This window comes from Lepidochelys kempii, chromosome 3 (assembly GCF_965140285.1).
Source record: "Lepidochelys kempii isolate rLepKem1 chromosome 3, rLepKem1.hap1, whole genome shotgun sequence".
NCBI classification, from domain to species: domain Eukaryota; kingdom Metazoa; phylum Chordata; order Testudines; family Cheloniidae; genus Lepidochelys; species Lepidochelys kempii.
The window spans coordinates 92,647,491-92,672,424 of record NC_136382.1 but is presented as its reverse complement, the minus strand read 5'-3'; the positions used below and the strand labels follow the sequence as shown (position 1 = coordinate 92,672,424).

At 41.4% G+C, this 24,934-nt stretch overlaps 1 protein-coding gene across 1 annotated transcript in view; it reads left to right on the top strand.

The window, feature by feature from the left end:
• Positions 1-10,892, top strand: part of MAN1A1 (mannosidase alpha class 1A member 1) — a 215,307-nt gene extending 204,415 nt beyond the window's left edge. The window contains exons 11-12 of the mRNA XM_073337170.2: positions 1,623-1,738; positions 7,202-10,892. Coding sequence (XP_073193271.1) covers positions 1,623-1,738; positions 7,202-7,328 — 243 coding nt within the window. The 3' untranslated portion in view covers positions 7,329-10,892. The remainder of the gene's footprint in view (positions 1-1,622; positions 1,739-7,201) is intronic.
• Positions 10,893-24,934: the final 14,042 nt, after the last annotated feature.

The following is a 24,934-nucleotide window of genomic DNA, read 5'->3' as shown; positions in this document are numbered from 1 at the left end:
AAAGTCTGTTTTGGTGGCCACCTTGCATACTCTGGGCACAATTGGAGGGCTATAACAATGGACAAGTGGATACTAGACATCATCCACTTCGGTTATACCATAAGTGTCTTTCCCTGCCTTCTTCAAAACACCCTTCCCAGCCCCTCTTCAAGGACCACTGTTACAAGGAGCAACTCTAATAGAAGGTGGACTCTCTTCTGGTTCAGGAAGATATAGAGCAAGTGCCACCTCAGCATCAAGAGAAAGGGTTTACTCAACTATTTCATAGATCCAAAGAAAAAGGGAGAATGGAAGCCCATTTTTAACCTATGTCAGCTATTTATTTATTTTTGCAAATGAAAATTCTTCATGGTTATGCTGGCATCAATAATTCCCTCCTTGGAGGAAGTCAAGTGGTTTGCAGCCCTCCAATGTGAAAGGTGTTTTCACCCATCCCACAGACAGTTGTTCAGTTTTCTGGTAGGACAGGAACATTACCAGTTCAGAGTACTTCTGTTTGGGCTGGCAGCAGTACCCAAGAACTTCATGAATGTCTTTTCAGTGGTCGTAGCACAAATGAGATAAAATGACTATACCATCTTCCTGTACTTGGACAAGTGGCTTCTAACGGGCAGATCGTATTTGGAAGGTGTCGGCAACCTTGTCCTTGCGCCACTTCTTGGCATACTTGGGAACATGCCTAAACATGGGGAAGTCTACTCTGACTCCCAAATATCTCATAAACTTTATAGGGGCACCCCTGGACTTGACCACAGTGAGGGCCTACCTCCCAGCAGACAGATTCCATACCAAGAGCAGTCTGATAAAAACAAGTCACTCGTAAACCCTGAACACCAGTCTAGGTCCATCTTTTTCTGCTAAGCCACATGGCCTCCTGTACTTACATAATTCTGTTCACCAGGCTACATCTCCATTGTCTGCAAGCCTGGCTCAGGGCAAGATATACATCAGACAGACATAGCATAAATGCTGTAGCAACAATCTCCATCAACATCAGTGCTTCACTTATCTTTTGGACAAACCTGAAATACATGTATTGGAGTCCCTTTTCTGCCTCCCACACCCAGCGTGACAATAATCACAGATGCATTCCTCATAGGTTGGGGAGCCCACATAAGCAGTCATAAAATATGTGGACACCTCGGAAGGCCAGGATGCATATCAATCTCTTGGAACTAATGTCAGTCAGACAGGCCTGCAATGCATTCCTACCATTCATACGATCCCAATGTGCCTAGATAACGTCAGACAACATGATGCCATATAAACAAACAAGGTGGGGCAAGATCCGCTGGCCCCAGGTACTTGGTGCACCTGCGTACCCACATGTGGAACACAGATAGGGACCATCCATCTCACAGAACCTCCTTTTATAGTTAGTCACCTCCATTTTTGCTTTCCCCATAAATATATAATTATGCCAATATATGCACTCTGTCAAAAGTAAAAATACAAGAATTTTAAGTATATTTATCTAGTTCTGCAATTTCAGATCTTTCCCAAGGACACTATGACAAAAGGTTTCTCATTTAGCTGCAGTGTAATTGGATTTGGCAGACTAACAGTAAAATTGACAGAAGATTAATTTTCTTTAACTTAATTTTTTTCTCTCATGAATTCAGGCATTGGAACAACATTGCAGAGTAGATGGTGGCTATTCTGGAATTAGAGATGTTTATAGCAACCATCAAAGCCATGATGATGTGCAGCAGAGTTTCTTCCTTTCAGAGACCCTCAAGTAAGTTAGTAAGAAGACTTAATTTATATTAATGAACCTCTACAGATTTTCTTTACAGATGAGTACTTAACATTAGTAGTCTTGACATTCAGGTAATGTAAAATCTGACTGGAACAGTATGCAGCTTTTGTTACATGGCAGGCAGATAGATTGCATTTTTATTTATAAACTGAATTCTGTGACTTTTGGAAATATCTTTACCTCCGTTAAAGACACTTGATATTTATTGTTAAGAAATTACATCTCACAGTTTTGATAGGTTCTAGTTATACATGCCAATACCAGTACCACTGTTTTACCAGACAAGATGGTGAGATTGTCCTCTTGTACTGAATACTTTTCATGTCAACTATGGAGCAGAAAAAAAGGAACTAACTTTTATGGTAAATTCATACAGACTTGATAAGAGAACAAAAAAGGGGCCCTCATTCGCTCCTCAGCTTTTAATGAAAGAAAGGAAATCTTGCATCAATCTTTTTTTCCCCATTTCTTTCTATTCTTTGCAACCCAGCCTTGTATGATAACAATGTAATCCTGCAGTTTCTACTGAAAGTGTATTTCCCTAGTGGGTTTTTAATTTTGTGTCTATACATGTGGGATTTTTTTAAGAGCATAGTGTACAATCTAGTATTCTGTCTCCATAATACAGTCCTTTAAGCCAGCCATGTGAGGATTTTGACCAAACAAACTTGTTATGGCTTCTTGGAGATTTTGCTCTCAACTATCGTTGAGCCCACTGGGTTTCTGATTATATTAGTTTGAATAACCCGTCTGAAACCATGCTCCAAAACACACTTTTGTGAAAGAGTTAAAAAAAAACAAAACACTTACCAGTCAAACAGCCTTTTCGATAGTTTTATGCAAAGGGAGGACTGAAGAGACAAGTTTTTTCTGAAGCCTAGCATCTCCCACAGTTTTCCTTCGGATGGGCTATTCCCATTCTGTCTGCTCTTTCTGAAGGCAGTTGAAAGCTGTAGCACAGCCTGTGCTAGCCACACTCCTTTCTCCAGCCTGCTGTCAGATCATCTGCCTCCACCACAGCAATGAGTGGATGTTCCCTTTGTTTCTGAACTTTCCTTTGCCTTCTTATTTTTACTTTGTTTTGTTTTCAGGCTGTATCGAGCACCCTTCTTTGTTCTTTCCTCTGCTCCTCCTCTTAAAGCGGGTATTTAGCGGCACATGGCTGAAGCCATCTGGAGTAGTCCTCCCTTTCAGGGATGGTACAGCAGCCACATGAGCACTGGACTAAGCCTAAAAGGTGCACCATTTGTGAGGCAGCTTTAACAGGCTTTACAGAGGGCAAGTTATGCCCTGCCTGTTCTCAGCCAGCCAGCCCTAGCACTGCTAGGATACAGAACTTTGAGTCAGACAGCCATGTTGGTACCCCATCTCCTCAAGAAACCCTGACTCCCCCACAGAAATGCCTGAACAGAGGAGACAGAGCAGAATAGGGGGAGATCGTAAGGATGAGGGAGGACTTAATTCAGATGCCCAAGAGGATAAGTCCTGGGGCAATTCAGGACCATAAGAATAAGACACTAGTAGGGCTACTGTCCTACCCCAAGTCCTGAAATGGGTCCTAAATGCTCTGGGGGTAGAAGCAGGTTCACAATCAGCCCCACCTTCCTCTCAGCTTGATTCAGAAAAATAGCAGTGAATTCCCATCCCCCAACCTGCTGGAGTGGGAGTCTACATGGGAGGACTCCAAGAGAGAAATTTCTAGAGGACTCATGACCCTGCACAAGGCTAGCCACAAAAGACCCCAACCAGGGCACAGTCCACTGGCCTGCAAAGCACATAAAAAAAATATTAAAATATCCAAAAGAAATTTTAAAGGGTAAGAAAAAGTACAAAAAACCAAATAGGTATTCGTCCTCTGACCCAGACACCGCCTCCTCTACCAAGGAAGGAGATCTATTATCAGACTCTGATTATGAGCAGGACACAAACAAAATGCAACCAAGTTTTCAACCCCCCTTGAGAAGCTCGAAGCCGTGTGCAAAAAGATTGTATCCATGATTCAGTTTCAGCCTGAGCATGCCCTCAAGACTTGGAGCAAATACCTCCCTTCCAAATATTGTCCTTAGGCAGCGATTCCCCTGCATGCATCCTTTGAGGAAGTAATCTGGGGGAGAGGGAATCTCCTGAAAAGAGTAAATATGTTAACAGCCATGTTCTCAACTTCTACAAGCTTCAAGATCCAAAAGAATGCTCTCATAAATGTACCTAAGGTTGATGATGCCATAGCTTCTCTACCAAAGGATATGGTTATTCCATCCAAAGGGGACTTAGTCCCCAAGAATCCAACAAATAGGAAGGTGGAAGCCACCCTGAGAGCAGTGTCATGGCTGGAGGACGTTAAAGCCCTTACAGACAGAGATCAACCCAACTTTACATCTATACAACATCATTCATGGCAGATACTTCAAAGGATGCTATGAGGTTTTCTGCCAGGGCCATGGCATCCAGCTCAGTACCCAGGAGACACATATGACTTCCTACCTGAAAGGTAGATACTCACTCCAAACAAGTTCTGTGCTCATCTAAATTCACAGGATTTTTTCCTCTTTGGAGAAAAATTGGACAAAATAGTGGCTGAAAATGCTGCCAAACTTACAGTTCCTTACCCTCTCCAATTAGTGCTCTAAGAGGGGACTACAAACCTTCTATCAGACAGATGCTCCTTTTCATCCATCTTCCTCTCAGAGGTTCCAGAGGAAAGATAACACATGTCAAGGGAAAAGCCTTCGATGGAATGGAAAGCGAATGGAAAACCTAGAGATGCTCCCGCAACCTCCTGGGGCTCATTATGGCAATCAGCATGTGCCTCCTCCCAGACCTGAGCTTGGGAGACAGGGTTTCCCACTTTCTAAATTAATAGCTTGTTTCTACCGCAGATAAGTGGATGTAAGAGACAAAGTGCACCAGGGGTGCTCCCTCAAGCTATGGGCTCCACCTTATCTCTCCCTCATCCAGTTGTCATATCATCAATGTCTTGGAGCTTCGAGCGGACAAACTAGCTATTCTGAGATTCCAGAGCCATTTGGAAGGGAAGCATATCCTGTCCAACCCCATAGTTGCATACATAAACAACCAAGGAGAGAAGAAACGTAGCTCTACATTCAGAGGCAATGGAAATAATGGAATGGGCAGAAAAGACACTCCCTTCCCTAAAGGCAATCCACATAAATGGGGAGCTGAGCCAAAAGGTAGACTGGCCATCACAATGTCAATAACCCAGAATGGTGCCTAAACCAGGAAGTCTACAATCTGACGGCACAGACTTTCGGTCTTCCTTCAGTCATCCTGATTGCCAGTCACAAGAATGCAAAGTGACCAAAATACTTGACCAGGAAAGCAGACCCCTATCTGTGGGGACAGATGCTGTGTCACACAGATGGCCTCAAGGCCTGCTGTATGCATATTCCACCCTTCCCTCTCATAGGGAAAGTGATCCAAAAAATAAGATTAGAAGAAGCAAGGGTGATCATGCTAGCACACTGGCTCAGGAGACCCTGGTTCTCCAGACTGAGAACTGAAGCTGAAACCACCATTGCAGCTACTGGAGAGGCCAGACACTATTTATCAAGGATTGGTCCTCCATCCAGACCCAGATAGTCTCCATCTGACAGCTTGACTGTTGCAAGAGAAGTGTTAGCCACGCTTGGCCTATATTCCAAAGCGATAGAGACTCTGCTGTGTTCCAGGAAAGCTTCCTCACTAAAAGCCTATTCCTCCATCTGGACCAAAGTCAGTGTTTGGTGTCAAGCACAGAGGAAAATCAAAGAGATCCTGGGATTCCAGTTATTCTGGACATTGTTCAAGAAGGAGTTGATAAGGGACTTCAGCCAAACACCACAACAGCCCAGGTGTCAGCCCTCAGTAGCTACTGTTTGCAGGATCCTTGGGCTCTCTGGCCAAAAACCTTCAGTTATCGGGTCCCTCAGAGTAGTTAAACTGTCCAGAGAACAGAACTGTGGGAGATGTTGTGCTGAAGATTGGAAATTTTCTTACCTGATCATTTCTTTTCTGCTGTTAGTGTCTCCCACAATTCTACCCACCCTGGATGGGTTTCCAGATGTGGGTCGACATTTTATTTGAATAGTTACAGTATAAGCAAGGACTCACTGCACCTAGTTACTTTGTTGGCATTGGAATGACTTTTATTAATTATTTTCTACAAGTTTTTACACAGCTTTGGAATGAATCCTCTGGCAGCAAGCTGGAGAAAGGGGCGTGGCTAGCACAGGCTGTGCTAAAGCTTTGAACTGCCTCCAGAAACTGCAGACAGGAAGGGCAGAAATTTTTCATTTTATTAGAAGGCAATTGAAATCCGAATGTACCAAAGCTATTCTAATATGTTTTATAACATTTTTAATCTTTTTGTTTACTTAAACGGTGGCACTTATTCATTTAACTAGGTACTTTAAAATGAGACAGCATATCTGACAGCTTACAAGTATTCTGATTTCCATTGCCTTCTAAAGGGAAAGCTGATCCTTTTAGTCCTTTATAGCCTTGGGAGCCTTGTGTACACTGTTCCTGTCACCAGGGAAGTTCCACCTGTGTTAGCAACATTCGGAAACCTTTTCAGACAAATCCTAGTGTAGACAGCCAATGTGGCAACCTCAGCTGAAAGTGCCAACTGCACTGTGCACTGAATGACAAAGGTAAAGAAAGATACAGGGGGTTCTAAAAACTATTTTGATTATATTTTGCTATAAAACTTTGTAATTTGAAAAATGTAAAGTACTTTAAAAGGTTAAGTATAGTGGTAAGAATTAAAAGGTCAGCATTTGCCAACAGTTCCCATGCAGTAGTATTTGAGTGTACAATTTATATATATACTACAGTATCTCCAAGATCTCTGTGTATAACAGTGAGTAAGTGTTGTTGCTTTTAATGGTGATTATTATTAGTATTAATATAGTCCTATTTAGTAAACGTATCCACGGTATTGTTCCAATTCCTGTTTTTAATCTAAATATCATACCTTGAACCAAATCATGCTCTTATGAGTAAGGCAAACAGGATTTGTGATGCAGTACATGCACTCAGTTTTCTTTTGATGCATGTGGTCATTTATAAAAGCTTGTCATGACTGTGTATTGCTGTAATAATATGTAACCAAAAAGAATGAAACAGAAAAAGAAGTGCTGTTTAACTTCGAGAACCTAGACTTTATATCTTTTTTGTTTATCATAACAGAAATTTTTACATCACCACCTGCTACTGTCAAGCAGTGAAGCCAATTTTAATTAAGTAGTCTCAATGCTTGGTGCCAAAACGTTAGTAACTGTCACTGGTTGATAATGTTTTACTTTAGATCTGCTACCTAATATTTCCATCAATAGAAGTGGGGAGTTAATATTTATCCATGAAAATGAATTAGTTCCATCTTTCTCTTGTTTAAACCTGAGGTTATTTCATGGTGCTCTCATGTTACCTGTTTTCTCTTGCCAGGTACTTATACTTACTGTTTTCTGACGATGATCTTCTTCCTTTTGAACATTGGATCTTCAACACTGAGGCTCACCCTCTACCAGTTCTTCACAGAGATGATGGGAAGAAGGAAGAAAAACACAAATAAAACAATGTTAAGTTAATTTTTGTTTCATTCCTTAGAAATTTCTTTCCAATATTGGGCACACGATGCAGTTTTACTTAAATTCCTGAGTTTTAAGCCAACCTTTTTGCAGTCTGTTATATTTGCCAGTAAAGATTTATGAATGGACCTAAATTCATTACAGCAAAACTTTTAATCTTATTTTTCCAGCTGAACCACTTTTTTTTTTTAAGAAATCTGACGTCTCTAGACTTCATTAAGCTGCAGTGTCATCTTTGCCAAATAGAAGAGAGGGGTCTGCATGTGACTTGTTTCCTATTTCACTTTTGTTTTGACTGCAAAATTCTTTCCTCCTCTGTGAGGAGATGTCTGCTTTAAGCTGTAATATTTTGCCATGTTGCAAAAAGCCATAAAGAATTAAGTATAAAGAGCTTTTTTTGTTGTTCTATGTTAATTTTGTTTTGTCTGTCTGTCACCTGAGACAAATCTTGTAACTGTGTGACAGCCTCTTCTTATGCGGGTCTATCAATTGGTAAAATATCTTCTGAAGTTTTTAATTATCAGTGAAGTCTACATAGGAATAGTTTAATCTGATGCAGACACAATTCTGTTTAAAACTGCAGTATACTTTGAATTGAACCTAAACATTTTTACAAATCCATTACATTAGTTGGACAGATCCTAGTTTTTATTAAAACTCACATTTTTGTTTTTGTTTGGTTTAGAATATCACTGCAAACTGAATTGTTTCTTCCATTTTCTAGCTAGAGTTACTATCACTTCTATAATCAGTTTGGTAAGAGCAAAATAAACAATTTGAAAAACTGGCATTATTGAATTATTAAAAAGGGAATCATATCTTGTTTATCGGTATTTACGTAATCTGTTAGCTTTTTCGTTTGGATGTGTGAGATAAATAAGATGTTATGAAATCCTTTCTAAAGGCTACAAATTATTCTAATCAGAGAAGGGGAGATGATTTTTTAATCTGTTGTGATCTTACTTTTCAACAATTCCATTTGGTTTAGATTGTGACCTAAGACAGTCAGGTGGAACAAAGTAGTATAAAAAGATTATCAGAACAGGAGTTCTGAATAGCTCAAAGGAAACTTGTCTTTATAAAAAAAAAAAAAAAAAAAAAAAAAGTATTGTTTGCATTGGAAGATGGAAATTGACCAGCAGAGAATTAGTACATTTTGGTAGCCCAGAACTCTTTCTTCCAAGGATGACCAAAGTTATAGAAATATAACCTGTTTAAAAGTATTCTTCAGACATAAGACCTTGATTACCAAGAAAAGCTACTTTTAATGGAGTCACCAAAGGGAAAAATCAGGCACAATTCCTTTTCTATTGAGATGCATTTTGGAATAGTTTAAATGAATAATTCATATAGATATTAGGAACTTAACTTTTGCAGACAGGGTGACTGTACTGTATGTTCAGAGTAGGATGTGACCACTGGCTTCCCAGCATGCAAAAGCACACTATTAGATGATGTGACTGCAAAGAAGCCAACATGGTTCAGAACAGTAATTCTCAATTTTCTTTTAAATAAGTGCATATGATGACTCAAATGTCCTGCTTAGTTATTTAGGCACTATGGTTCCACAACTGTAATTAGGTATAGATCTTCTTTCACAAAAGAACAAGAACCCTTTTTTTCCCCTTAATGCTGGAAGTGCTGCAACATAGGGCTTTTTCAGGTAAAAATTAGGAACAAAGGAAACTTATTACCATCATGTCCTGCATTTTGGAGAAATCCATGTCCCCTCCTCTGCAGATGCAAAGGGCCATTTACAGCCACACATGTGTTGTTCCGCTGGTACAGAAAAGGGTGTATATCCCACGCAATCTGCCTGGGTGGAGGCAAGGCTGGAGGATCCACTAGTAGGCTAATCCTCCCCCTTTGGGGTTTGGCGAGAACATAAAGCCTTTGTAAGGCAATGCATCATTAGGCTGAGCCTGCAGAGAGGACCTGCTGGGGGCTACACAACCTGGGTGTGGAGGGAGATTCCTGTGCCACACACACACTTGCCCGGTGCCCTGCCTGGCTACTCTTAATCAGTGCTCAGATCAGGATTTGAGCCTTCGTTATCCATATGTGTATTCATTAAAAAAAATATCAGTGACAAGGTATCCACATTTTTAGGTGCCTTGTATTCGATAATTTACCATGCTCCATTAAAATGCACGGTAAATCTCCCATTGACTTCAGTGGGCCAGGATTTGTATCGTTTGAGGATATTAACTATGTCATCCTTTTCATTATGAGATGCACCAATATAATACAAGGTGGTTTTAAAAGGAATACAAGTCCATCTAATTTTGGAGTACAACTAATTTTTTCACTTCCTTCCACTCCAAAAAAAAAAAAAAAAAAAAGGCAATATTGAATTTTTATCCAGTTACTCCATAAACATCTTGTCCTGCCTGCTGTGTAATTTTCGTGTGCGCGCTTCTGTGGGTCTCATTTCTTTTAGTCAGATGATAAAACCAATAAAATCAGAAAAAACATATTTTGGAGACATGTGTTTTGTAAACCTGGTTTTTACATTTTCTTGATCAGGGTCTTCTACACCCTTAGTGATCTTGGGACAAATTGCGGGAAATTTATTGTACATACAAATTTCCCTTACTCCCAGCAAATAAAGGTAAAGAATGCAAAATGGTTGTATAAGTTGGGTTCTAAGTGTTTAGATATTTAAATTTCATGTTGATTTCCCTGGAATACAGAAATTTTGAAGAGTGTAATTTTTCTGGTTTGCGGGTTATGATTTGAAAGAGCACAAAGTTGATACGTGATTCTGTTGCTGACAACATATTTGGTATTCAGGTGTACGAACTGCACTGTATTGTACCTTTTGTAAACTATGTAAGTAGACAAGAAGATTGTACAACCTGTAGAGTTTGCCAACTGTAAGAATACCCTATTTTGTAAGTTCAGGAATATTGATTTTTTTAAAAAAGAACCCCAAAACACCAAAGTGTGAAATGTTCTAGTGATCACCATTTAATCAGTCCGCTTTTACCAACAGTTACCACACAGCTAAAATGGTATTTTCCTAGTATTTACAATATGAAATTAACTCTGTGGAAACTGATGATTTAAAGGCCACTGTATATGTAATTGATAATTCAGATGGAAGAGAAACTGCTGAATTTTGAAAAACTGTAAACAGTGTATCAAATATCTTTGTGAAGACATTGCCTAAACTCTCATTCCTTTTCAGCATATAACAGTTCAGTTAAGTTTACATGTTAAATTCTAAATGGTGAATAATTTAAATGGCACTTAAATTAAGTTGCAAAAACAACAGTTGTTTTGATTGTTTGTGGAATGAATATTACATATGTTTGTTGTATGACAGTTCTACAATACCCAATGACTCACTGTTTCTATGGTGACTTCATCATATGTATTATCCATTTCTCTCCATTATTGTTTTTGATTTGTACATATTCCATTTAGTCTTTTCCACCTTTATATAAATCTCTGACGTAATGAGAGACATAACAGATCAAGATGCTTAATTTTTAAGAACTATATTTGTAAAAATTTCTCTATTGTGAATAAAGTCTTTTAATATATCTGTTCATTTTGTTAGTTTATTCTTTGTATTACTAAGTGGATGAAGGTCTTGATCTTACAAGAATTACAGTAAGTATTTCAGAGGCTTGTAAATAAGTGCAGAAGAAATGCAGTAATCTGCTTCATAGCCCTGGTTGGGACACTGTTCTGCTGAATTCTGATCAGTAGCTCTGATAAATGCAGAATACTGTTAATAACTTGCTAAGGTATTGTAATTAATCAAAGGGTACCAATTAATGTCTGTGAAATAGGGTATAGAATTGCTGCTATAACAAAAATCTGTGGACACTAAATCAGTCCTATTGAAGAAATATTTATTAGTAACAAAAAAAGGGCAAAAATGTGGTAACCAACAGAAAACAAAATGAAAAAAGATACAGGAAATTGGGCGGACAGAGATGACAGGGTAGTTGGGAATGATCTAAAAGAAGGTCAGTTCTGAGAATGATCAGAATATGCATGCTGTGGGGATCACAAGCAGACTTCAACTAGTTCCCGCTTAGGAATACAGTAAACACTGCTTTTGAAATGACAAGGCTGTCAGATTGCCCAGTGTTATGTGATCATGTAATGAAAGGTTATCATTAGTGTATGTACTAGAGGATAGAGGGACAGTTGTCATGGGAACTGTGACTGCATTTTGCAGCTTTTGAGTGAGGGTGATTAAGATCTCAACCTTAATGTTGAATTAACAGATTTTTTGTTTAATATATTTTAGCTTATTCTTATTTTCTTTTTAATAAAGAGCACCACAGTCAACTCCAAAAACATCTGGTAAGCGAAATAATTTTGATTTTTACAGGACATATTTCTAAATATCACTTTAAAACTAAGGGCTTCTTAATTTAGACACACTAGTCAATTTAAAAAAAAAAAGTTATTTAAGATAATGCACCTGCCTCAAAATCCACTTGCCAATACATTGTTTTACATCCACATCTTTCTGTTTTTTAAAATGCATTTGTCTCCGTGTTGCTGTCTCACAGGACCACACAAATAGGAGGAGGAAACAACTAACTATGTACAAAGTGCTATTAAATGAAAAATATAATCTTTATCTAGTGGAAAGTCTAACCAAATGATTAAATACACTATTTTGAAAACACTTATTTTACAAATATGGATTAAGCCATGTGCCAAGTTGCATTAGAGGAGCAGTGACCGATGTTTGGTTTTGGAGGTGTTAAATGACTGTAGCAAATTGCCGGTATGAATATGATGGGTCCCGCGCTTCCTCTTCTTGGGGAGGGAGGGGGGTTCAGGGCGCAGTTTCCTGCCCCTGAACTAGGGTATCTACTGTCCCACTGGTAACCCATAGAAGGGTAGTGGAGAGGGAGGGACCCGGGCCCACCCTCTACTCCGGGTCCCAGCCCACGGGCCCTAGGGATAGTGGTAAACCACTTGAACTAGTGCTTCCTTCCCCTGGGCTACTTCCCTCTCCTGCTCTTCAGCTTGTGGGGCTTCCTGCTTTCTCTCTCTCTCTCTCTGCACAAGCCAGGTGTCTCTTTACCTAGGGTCTTGGTCTTCTAGCCAGCCACGGCACTTCTCCAAACTCTCCTCTACTTCAACTCCTTCAAACTGCTCTCTGCTCCAACTCCTTCTCCTGGCTGATTGAAGCTGGGGGGTTTTATCAGGTGACTAGCTTCAGGTGCTCTAATTGGCTTCAGGTGCTTTTAATTAATCTTTAGAAACCTTTCTTCCCTCTACAGGGAATAAGGCTTCTCATCCTGGGACTTACATATTTCTCCTATATCACTCTCCTGCTGCCTTCTGGCCATGCTGTATCACATGACATTGAGTAGATCTTCAAGTCAAGACTGTAAATAGGCAAGATTCATAGCTCCTTCCACTGTCTCCATCTAACTTTCCCTCCTATTCTTCCCACACTGCTGCATCCACCAACTCTTCTTTCTCCTATTGTTCTTCCCCTTCCCTCTCTACCTGACCTAGCTTGGAGATGTGTCTGTGAAAAGGAATGTAGTCAAAGAGCGGCTGGACTCAGGTGAACAAACTTTTAGCTTGGGGAACAAACTTTTGGCTGCTTTATCTTAAGTTTGAGACTAAACCAGCCTTGTCCAACCCCAGATTGAAAGGAGTAGGTCCTGCATCAAAGAGCAGGTTCCAAATCCAAGGATTGGGCCCTTGGGCTTCAGAGGGTTTATATCTGAATGGTTATAAAGTGTCTAAGGGAATGTCTACACTTCAATTAAATACCCCTGGCTGCCCCATGTCAGCTGACTTGAGGCTCGCTGGGCTCAGGCTAAGGGGCTGTTTAACGATGGTATAGATATTCAGCTTCAAGCTGGAGCCCAAGGACTGGGACCCTCCCACCTTGTGAGGTTCCAGACCCTGGGCTCCAGTCCAAGCCCTAACATCTACACAATTAAACAGACCCTTAGCTCAAGCCCCATAAGCCTGAGTCAGCTGACACAGGCCAGCCGCGGGTTTTTAATTGGAATGTAGAAATGCCCGAAAATCCAATTATTATTAACTTCTGATTTGAGTTTTCAGTAATAAATTGTGAAATTGTTGAAAGTCATGCCACTGTTTTACATAACTGCCAAACAATTCCATTTAAACTGTAAATGGATGTTTGTGCATAATCTCTTGATCCACTTTCAGCCCAATACTCCCTTCTCTTCCTGCTTTCACTGAAATGCAGCCTCATCTGTGAACCAATATAGTGAACAGACTTCCCTTCCACACCAAATTATTCCATTCTAAAGCCTCATGATTGGCCCTTATATCTCTCTGCCATCATCAGCTACTCCATCTTCACGGGCTGTTTCCCTGTATTCAAAACCACTGTTATCACCCTTCTTTTTGAAAAACTCATCTTTTAACTTCTATCCGCTCTCCACCTTTTGGCTGATTTCAGTTAGGCATTTAACCTTTCACAGTACAGATATTGACCTTCTACAGGTGCTTAATGACCTACATCTCAGTATTGATTCCTTTCTCTTCTCATCTTACTTGAGCACTGTGCTACTTTCACACTATTGATCAGAGTAGCACTAAGCTGCTACTATTCTTGAGTACCTCTGGCATGGAGTCAAAAAGCAAAATTCTTTGTAGGTGCCACTTTTTATTGTATTGTCAGTGGATCCTGGCCATAAAACCAGTGTAGTCACCTCCCCAGCAATATTACCCAGTGCAAAAAAGGATTCTCTGATACCACAAAGACTTGTCAGCTGCCATTCCTTGCTTTTGACATAGGAGTCATGGCCAGATGTCCTTATGGTCTGCTGCTTTCCAGCTGCTAGTTCACACAGTTGGGGCTGTTAAAGCATCATGTGGTTGCTAAAGGAATTTCAGGGCATCAGCCTGGGGACCCAAGAATGGGAGTGCTAAGGTGACTCTTCTTTGAACAGCCGTCTGACTTCCATTGCATACTTCATGGATATCTGGTCCAGTATCTTCAGCATTCTCTCCTAGCTTGGTCTGATGTCAAACCACACGGTGGAAGCTTTACATCTTCCTCTTGTCTCCTCTGGTATAAGATGCCTCAAGGCTTTGCCTTTGGCTTTCTTCTGCATCTAGACATCTCACTCAAGTGGATAAAATATTAGTACTGCAAATGTATAATGGGGAACAATCCACCACCACCACCAGGGAGGTGATCCAGATTATATCATCAGTCTTTTCCGTCTCTGCATTTTGTGAGCCCATTGATATTTTCAGCCTTGGAAACCATTTCTGTTTAGTCTAGCACCTGATACATTACCTCACTTCTATCCCTCTTTGGTTTTGGAGCAATCATCAGAAGGCAATCATAACTTCCTGATTACAAATGCCTCAAAGAATGAAGTTCCCCTCCTGTAGAAAAAGTCGCTTGACTCTGTCAGTCTTTTATTCAGACATTAACTTTTGCTGTTGGGGCAGAAATTTACGGCATCATTCTTGACAGTAAACATTTTTCTACATCTCGCTTGTGGTAATCTATCCTCTGCTGGAAACATGGCCATAAATAGCCTTGCTCTGTTGAAATCTTGTATTGGGTATGACAACCCCCTCTTAAGATCTTAAATTCCTAACTTCAGGAGGCTCAGACTAGTATATAGAAACAGGTTCTTATAATTTCTTTTGCAATTTCTCCGACTTCCTATATTTCCAAACCCACTCAAAAATTACTACTAAGCTGTGTGACGAATCCTCTTTAAATCTCTCCTTAAAGCCCCTCCCTTCTCCATTAGCTATGATTTAATCATGGGTATTTTTAGTAAAAGTCATGAACAGATCACAAGCAAAAAAACAAAAAATCACAGCCCATGACCTGTCCATGACTTATACCATAAATACCCCTGATTGAATCTGGGGAGGGCATTATGGGGTGGGAGCCCTGGGGGATCTGTGGCCCCTCAAGCTGCCAATGTGGGGGAGTCGCGGGGTCAGTCACTGCTCCCACCACTCCTGGAACCGCTGCTCAGGCAGTCCTCGGGGCCAGCTGTATCAGCCGCTGCTCAGGTGGTCCCTGGGGCCAGCTACCACCAGAGCCGTGGCTGGGGCAGTTGCAGCAGAAGCTGATGTGGCTGGCTGCAGAACCACTCCAGCAGCAGCCAGTGTGGCTGTCCCCAGGGCCACCTGAGCAGCTGGTCCTGGGGCCAGCCACGCTGGCCACTGCAGAAGTCTCAGAGGTTGCAGGAAGGCATGGAATCCGTGACTTCCGCAACTTCTGTGACAGACACAGAGTCCTAATTATGTGATCAAGTGTGCTTTTCGAAAACAGTTACTGTATTGCTCTAAGGCACAAGCTGATGAATGAACTAAAAAGTACAAGAATTTTTGCCATTAAGTCTTGGTTATGGTTTAGGTTTTTTGTGGCCACATAACTTTTCTAATTTTCTAAAATTCAGAAGTACACTTTGTTCTTTCAGTCTGCAGCTACTTATCTTGTACTGATGTGGGTATGTGCCCTTGAGAATTTTAACTTGTTTAGGGGTTCAGTAATTTTATTAAGACATCAGATAACCAGGTTCAATCAGTTTATTAATCAAAGATAGATCAGCACAGTATACAAAGGCAAATGCATACCAATCTGGAGAACAGACTTCCAGATTACATCTTCACTCTGTTCCAAAAGTATGAGCTCAGTTTGGCTCATATGTTATACCCCCTTGTTTAGAACAGAAAATTCCACTTTATTAGTATCAACATTACCTCTTCTTATCTAGCAGAAAGACATTGGCACCAGTACCCTAGCATCTATGCTAACCACACCTAGCAACACTTTATATTTGACAAGCATAGTTCAGAATGTACATTGTGTTTCTGACGGTTCCTACACATACAAGGAACAGGGGTTACACACTGTTTACCTAGAGTAAATTTCCACTCTAAAGCTTAGAATGTGCACAAGGCATTCTGGGAATACAGTTCATAGTTCTATAACTTGGGATAAGTACAAAGCCTTTTGGAAATATATTAGCTAACAAACTTATCTTTTTTTCTTGGTATAACTTGTCACTGTTGGAAAGTTAAATGCAACATACAGCCATGCTGGCATTGTGTTTTCCCCAAAAATAAAACAACGTGTAAACTTTTGTGAGCTTATGTAAATTTAGTATTGAAATAGGTGACTGTATTAAGAAGTTTCTCTTAGAATTTAAGCAAAAGTAATTGAAGACTTTTTAGCTACTATTCACTTCTTAAAAAATAATTTTTTTTCTTGTGTAATCCTAATTGGTACATTTTATATAACACCTTTTATGCTAAAGGTATGCAAGGGGGACACTAACTACACAGGATTCACCCCTAATGAAATGCAGCCAAAATGGGTGTGGGATGCAGCAACTAGTTGTTGTTCAAGGCAGGAATTGAAGAATACCAGATGCCTAGAGAAACTTGAAGACAGCAGAAAGTAACTACCCAAAATAGCATAAAAGTCTAACCTCTGAGAAAAGATTAAATGTTAAACAGCTTTCTTGGGGAAACAGGGACAAGTGAGTGCCAGGTGCATAAAGCATTCAATAAGTTACTCAAGTAGAACATTGCTTAATGGTTTCTTCTTTGTAGTTTGACAAGCAGAAATAATTACCTCCTGTGGTCTTTCTTTTTTGTGTGTGAGAGAGAAATGTCCCCACCTCGGGTCTGGGATCCCTTCACTACCAGAACCACTCTCCCATCAACAAGCATCCGAGAACAAATAGAGCTTGTAGCATGAACTGGACGTTAGCACATTTGTGCTTTTTTAAGACCTGGCTTCTGTAAATAATAGCCCCTCAGTGAAAATTCTCTGCTTCCAGCCCCCTCCTCTATAAATCAAGGGAATGCTAACTCATGTGCCTTACAACTCAATTACTACAGTATCTCATGACAAGATGGGTGGCCTTTAAAGCGATCAGAATCCAACTCATTTAATGGTTTAAGAACAACACCTTAAATTGTACACAGAAATTACCTGGGAGCCATTGAAGCATACAGAGCACAACTGTCATATCTTTTTAATAATGTAATACAATACCTAACTCTTATTTTGCACCTTTTTCAGCAGTAGATCTCAAAGCACATCAATGTTTAATATATTTATCCTCATAACACCACTTTGAGTATGGGAAGTATTGTTATCCCCATTTTTATAGATGGAGAACTGAGACTGAGAGAGGCTAAGTGACTTGCCCCAGGTCACACAGGAAGTCTGTGGCAATGTAGGGCTGCTGCAATTTGAATAACTGGTAACACCTCAAGATGGTAAACCACATCTAGGACTTCCTCTGTGGACCGCAACAGCCCTCTGGAATAAGTGCCTTTCCATTTCATAGAATTTGGCACATTTTGGGGTGAGTTGGACCTATTCTTATCATGGCTGATGAGTGATTTCTGGGACCATCTAGAGAGTTCACCCATGCCACATTTGAAAAGGAAACCTACCATCCACCATAAAGTATGCCATGGTCCTGCCATTTCTCAAGAAACCATTTCAGAACCCAAGAGACCTTGCCTATTACTGCCTCATGTCAAACCTCCCATTTTTGAGCAAAATAAAATAGCAAAGAAACACCTCCAAACATGCTTGGCCCCTGTCAGTATCCCGCCATTAGGAGTCATACAATCTTATGGAATGGAAACATCATTGGTAGTACTTACAAATGACCTCTAGTCTGTACATGAGGCAAAATGACCATACTCATTCTTCTGGATCTGTCTGTGCCATTTTGTATGGTAAGCCATGGCGTGCTATCATCCTACATCAGGGATCAGCAACCTTTGGCACACGGCCCATCAGGGAAATCCGCTGATGGGCCGGAATGGTTTGTTTATCTGCAGGTTCGGCCAATTTCAGCTCCCATTGGCCATGGTTCGCTGTTCCAGGCTAATGGGGGCTGCAGGAAGCAGCAGCCAGCACATCCCTCAGCCCACGCCACTTCCCGCAACCCCCATTGTCCTGAAACAGTGAACTGCAGCCAGTGGGAGCTGCGATCGGCCGAACCTGCAGATGCTGCAGGTAAACAAACTGTCCCAGCCCACCAGTGGAGTTCCCTGATGGGCCACGTGCCAAAGGTTGCTGATCCCTGTCCTACATTGACAGTGTAGCAGACTGTTGACATGAAGGCTCTGAAATGGCTCCAGTTCAGGTGTTCACAGATCGTGGTTATGGGCAACTGTTCTTTTATCTCTAGAGCAATATCCTGTGGAGTACCAAAAGGCTCAATATTCTCCCCTCTATCCTTTTTAACATTTACATCAAATAGAAATGGGACTCCAAACTGGGAGCTGGTACAGTTTAAAATGCATGCAGTATGGAGAAAATACTCAACTGTGTGGTTCTTTGTTTTTTGTTTTGTTTTTAACTTCTGATGCAAAAATAGCACCACCCCTGACTATTCTGCCTGACAGAGATCAAATGCAGCTGAGGCTGAAAAGTTAGGAGGTGATAGTGGTGGAAAGGCAATCTCACTGTGGGCTTAGCCATCACAGCAACCACCTTGCTGTCCATCAAAGGAGTCTGGTCCCAGATTGTTAAATCAGCCTGCAACTATGGAGTCCTCCTAATCTCATTGTTGCTGTTGAACGGATGAAAATGGATTATTCCATGTAAGGTTAGATGGAAGACTGTAAACAATCTTATCGTAGGTGTAGTCTCAGTGATCCATGACTTTGTGACCACGAGTACAAACAATTACAACCCATTGCACCTACGTATGAGTGCAGCAATATTAAAAAGGTTCACTTAGTCCAGAATGCGTTAGTTCTCTTCCTCAGGAACATCAATCACTTGGAGCTCATCACACTTACCATGTTGGCTCTCCAGAGAATATGGGGTGATATTCAGTGTTAAACATCATGGCTCTCCGTCAAGCTGGCCTCAGAGTACTCCCCTCTCTGCAGTAGTAATCTCCATTGAGAGCTCCATTTCTCATGGGTGAAACTCATGAAATCAGGGAACCAGGCTCTTGGCAACAGGACTGAGGTTTGGGAACTCATGAGCTGAGAAGATCAAAATAGGCATGTTGGAGGGTGGCTGGCCCTCGGAAGGGGTCAAGGATCCTCAGCCAACCTCTGACAGGCTCCACAAGGGAGAATGAGGCAATTCAGGGTCATCTGGGAGTTATTTAATTAGGCAGAGAAGTACCTGAGTGTGGAAAAAAGCTAAGGACCTCAGTTTGGCAAGGACTCCCGAAGAGAAAGGAAGCTCCAGGGGAGGAGAGCTGAACTAGGTAAAAACTACACAGGCAGGGAGACCAGGTAGAGTAAATGGGGGAGAGACTTCAGAACTCTCCAGGCAGTGGAAAAACTTGAGGCTTTACAGGAGAACGAATTGCTGCTGGAACCTAGAGACTTGTTTGGGGACTTCTGAGTTTTATCAGGGTTCTGAGGTAAGAGCCTTTAAACCATTGTACAAGTGCTCCTTTCAGAAGGCTTTATTGAAGGGAGACATACGACTGTAAAGTAGAGTGTTTTGGTTTCTCCTTGACCAGGCTGTTTACCTCATTGAGGGAGGAACCTGAGGCATGCCACAACAGAGCCATACTAAACTGTAAGAGGACTCTCAGGAGGCAATGGTGCCCATGCTAAAAGCCACAAATCCCACTGTCTTGAGTATGAAGTGTAAAACTCCTTTGGGGTGACTTAGCATTCCTGTGCAAGTAAAGACAGTTAACAGAAGCAAAGAGAGAGAGAAGAGCAAGCAAAAGGAGGTGTTAAGGAAGGACAGATGGAGAATGATTAGTAGGCGAGGACAGTAGAAGATTTAAAAGGAAAAAGCAGTAACTGAGTGCAATGAGGGAAGTAGAAAGGAAACTTGTATTTTTCTCTATCCCTTGGGAAGCAAACTGACATTATGGTGACAAGTGTCATTAATCAGCCTTCTGTCAATTTGTGGTGTTATAAACACACCATCTAGGTCCAACAAGATATTGTACAGACGTACAGAGAGTTTCATCCTGATGCTGAAGATACTTCAGCTGAAAGTGCCTCTATATTTCCTAACAGTCTCATATACACAAACATGGGGTGGGGGGAGAGGGAATGTGGAGAGAGAGGGGATGATGAGCTAGGACCTTACTGTACTAGAAAGAAGCGGATCGGCAGAGCCCCTCTCCAACCGAGACACCGCCAGCTTCCTGAGCGGTTCCTTGGATGGCAAATTCGGACGGGACTGGTGCAACATCGCTTCACTGTGGTCCTGCGCTCGCAATGCCATGCTTCACCTGGGGAAGCGAGTTGGCTGCCGCTGGGAGTGGTGCGAGGAGCGCCAGGAGCTGGGAGTCCTGGTGCCGCAGATCAGGTCTGACAACAACACCATCATCACCCTGAGCACCAGGGGCCTGCTGGAGAGGACCCTGAAGGCAGCCATCCACTCGCTAGTGATACATGGAAACCTTGAAGCGTAAACCGGACCAGGGTAAAGCCTTCAAACTGACCAGCAAGTGGGATGCCAGCAACCACTTCCTCGCTGGGGGGCGGCTTCACCCATTTCGCCGACGGGCGGTTCATCCACCATGCCCGGCTCAACTGCGTCCCGCTCAACAGAGCCGTCCGCCACGGGAACCGAGACTAGCGTTGCAGGAAGTGCAGCTACTCCAACAAGACCCTGCCCCACGTCCTGTGGAGCTGCAAGCCCCATTCCAGAGCCTGGCAGCTGCGCCACAATGCCATCCAGAACCCCCTAGTGAAAGCCCTCGCACCGCGCCTCGGGGAGGTCACCGTGAACTGCGTAATCCCCGGTACTGACAGCCAGTTGCGACCTGACGTGGTAGTCACCGACGAGGCCCAGAAAAAGATCATCCTCGTCAATGTCATGGTCTCCTTTGAGAACAGGACCCCAGCCTTCCGCAAAGCCCGAGCTCGTAAGCTGGAAAAATACGCTTCCCTGGCAGACACCCTGAGAGCGAAGGGCTACGAGATGCAGGTGGATGCCCTGATCGTCAGAGCCCTGGGCGCTTGGGACCCCTGCAATGAGCGTGTGCTGCGGACCTGAGGGATCAGTCGACGCTACTCCTGGCTCATGCGGTGCCTCATGGTCTCGGACACCATCCGATGGTCCAGGGACATCTACATTGAACACATCACCGGCCACCGACAGTACCGGGAGGTGTGAGCTGGTACGACATCGTGCATCAACTATGCGAAAGGGACTGAGAGACTTTTTCCATTGGACCACATGAACTGGAACCATAAACTCGCTCAAAAATAAATCCCACCAAATGAGGGTAGATCCATCCTCATCATCGTACCTATTCATTATACTCCACACCTGAACATAACTATTTTATGGACAACATACCCCCATAGCTCAATGTCTGTACCTTGACCGGTTAAACTTTTACCCCCAATCAGGGAGATTGCAGATTATGTATTCCTTACGCCACCCGTTCCTAAACCGAATTTTGCACCCCTTGATAATCTGTACCTTATTCCCTGATAACCAGAAACTTCTATGCTTAAACTCTGTACCGTTTTCTTTTTACTTCAACATTATCTTAATAAAACTATTCCTCATGAACAGTTATCTACCACTCCCCTCCAAGTCCTCTCAGGAAGAAAGGAATGGAGGGTCACAAAAGTGCCTGTGTCCATTGCCACCAGGACACTACACTCCATCAGCGTAACACCTTTGCAGTCACTACTAACAGAAACTAATCAACCATTAAAACCAGTGCCATTTCTATTCCATATGCAGGCCTAAAATCACAGTGACCACAGTCCAAGAAATCCTAGGTATTTCATTGTCAGAGTTGCTTTACCACCCTCTCTGTGTCTCTGAAATTAGCCCAGAGCATGTATACAAGTGGCTGTCTCACACAGACTAAGGAAAGGGCCTGGCACAAAAATCTCCTTTAAAATAGAGAAGTGAACTGGGATGTGTTTTATTCTCTTTACAATCTTACAGCTGCATAAAAACTAAGCCCACTATTAAAACATGAAGCCTGAGTAACTTGGTTTCTACTTCAGTGCACCCATATTCCTCCTGCAAATAGAGCAATTCTATTGTCTGCATCTTTTTGTTGCTGCCTTGTAAATCTCACAAACAGAGGACTGAGCAAAGTATTACTAATTAGCAAGAGCCTTTTGGTTCCTTAATTAGCTACTCATGTTTTTTCATCTCATAAATTGTTCTTCAATAGTATGCAGACCTAATTTCAACAGAAATGAGCTCATCATAATGCTGTCTGCTAATACCTAATGTTAACTTATGTCTGGCAAGTGGGATTGTTGAGAAAATCCGTTTTTTAAAAGTTGATATTCTTTCCCTTTTGCTTACTTGGAATAAACTCGATAGCTGGATAAACAACTGAATATGCTTTTTTGTTTGTTTTCGATAGTCCCGAAGTGAGTATATTTGTACACTAATGTGTGTGTTTGTGCCTTTTGGAATGTCAGGGTAGTTTCCTTTAAAAAAAACAAGTCTACTGTCCATATACAACAACTTTTCTCCATAAACTAGAAAAGTTGAAATTAATGTGCATGCAAGACAGTATCCATTAATAAATCTAAGACATTTCTAAATCAAAGTGGTACACCTCTACCCCGATGTAACGCTGTCCCCAGGAGCCAAAAAATCTTGCCGCGTTATAGGTGAAACCGCGTTATATCCAAATTGCTTTGATCCACCAGAGCGTGCAGCCCCATGCCCCCGGAGCGCTGCTTTACCACGTTCTAGCTGAATTCATGTGATAACGGGTCGCGTTATACTGGGGTAGAGGTGTCCTCAGGACTAGCCAAGAACCCACTGTGTGGTGAAATTTGATATATAGTACCACAGATCGCCGCATATAATTCTTCTTTTCCAATCTAAAAGATGAGAAAGAGAAGACAGGGTATATTCTAAGGCTGTGATTTGTGTAACATTTTCTGGCAGACTGTTGAGAGTTGGCTGATCACATGAAGCTTATTGTTGCAATTCTTTTGATATTTTTTGATGGACTGACTCTTCTAACATCACATAAGTGATATTTCTGAAGTGGGTTATGAAGAGCTCGGTGCAGTTCAAAAGCTTGCCTTTTTCACCAACAGATGTTAGCCCGAAGACACATTTTCCTGTCTGAACTAAAATATACAAAGTGAAATCCTGGCCCCATTGATGTCAAAGGCAAAACTTCCAGTGATTTCAATAGGGCCAGGATTTCAGCTTCAATCAAAGAACAATTTCATGAAATTTTACAGGAGTATTCATCTTGTTCTGTCTTAAGGAACACTTTATATAAGCCAAAACTAGCCCTTCTCTATCCTTTTCATAACCAATATAAAGTGGCTGATTTATGTTTTAAAAGGTTGTGATTTTTAAATCCAGTTACAGTGGTTATTAAATATCTTCTATTTTATCTCAGCAATATATGGCTAATTAAATTATCAACTTTCTTATCATCCAGAACTACACTATGTCTAGCTAACACAAATCCGTGACTTCAGATTTAATTTGTTTTGCTTCTTCTGTGAAGTTTTGTGTGTATTAGATTTTTTAACTTGTAGAACTTAGAATCAGAAAACAAAATTTCCCTTCTACCGATGTCAGAATATTTCCATTTAACTTTTGAGACTTTGCTCTCTCTCCATGAGCATGCTTAATGTGTTTTTTAAAGAGAGAGCGAGCGAGCCGCGGTATAGTACAGCAGAACCATGTTCATATCCACCTCTTACAATTTGCATAAAAAACTTTTTTCCACTTCTCACCACAGATTCAATAGTCACGAGCTGTAGTGAGGTTCTTCATTAGTGGGACTTCATTACTTTTATTAAATATATTACAGAACATTTACTAGCAATGGTATGAAAGATTATAAATTAAAATAACTACATTTTGTCAAATAAGTGGACAAAGATGATTGTGATGTATTATTAATAACAATCATTTATGCTGTATAACACCATCAATTTAGATAATTCTACAGACTAGTTCACTCCCATGATTTGATTTTACATTTGTAGACAGATCAGACAAACGGAGGTGAGTCACTGGACAATTTCCAAACAAGGGGAGAGCATAGGCAGATTATTGGTGAGAAGAACAAGGTAGGGAGTGTTCATGGAAGACATGGGTTTTAAAGGGGGATGGGAAGAAGAGAGAGGACAATTTGTGGAAAGACTTTTCCAAGCTTCAGAGGCACCATGAATGAAATCAGGAAGCCATGAATGGGGTAAAGAGAGGGCATAAAGACAATCAGTAAAAAAGACAACTAGGAGCAGCAGGGAAACAGAGAGGAGGAATAGTTTCTAGGGGACAAGTGTGGCTGTCCCAAAAGTGGTACACTTGCAAGAAGTCTTGAGAAGAGGCCAGGCATTGATTTGGTATAGAAACTGAGCTACCCTCTCAGAGATGGTTCCTCTAGTCCAGGGTTAAAGCTTGCTGTCAGATGGAGAAACTTACTCTGCTGCTGTCTTAAACAAGGTTGTTAATCGGACACCTTTCAGAAGCACTAACTTTTAAAAAAAAAAATGTCAATAATAACTTAAGAGACAGTAGAAAATGTTTAGGTTTTGCTGCTTTCTTTGCTGCAAGGGACTATGTAGGAGTAACATTTTCTTTTTGTACCTTTTAGAAGATGAGATCAGATCCTGACTGGCTTCTGGGTGGCAGAGAAGATGTGCAACAGTTGGGAAGAGG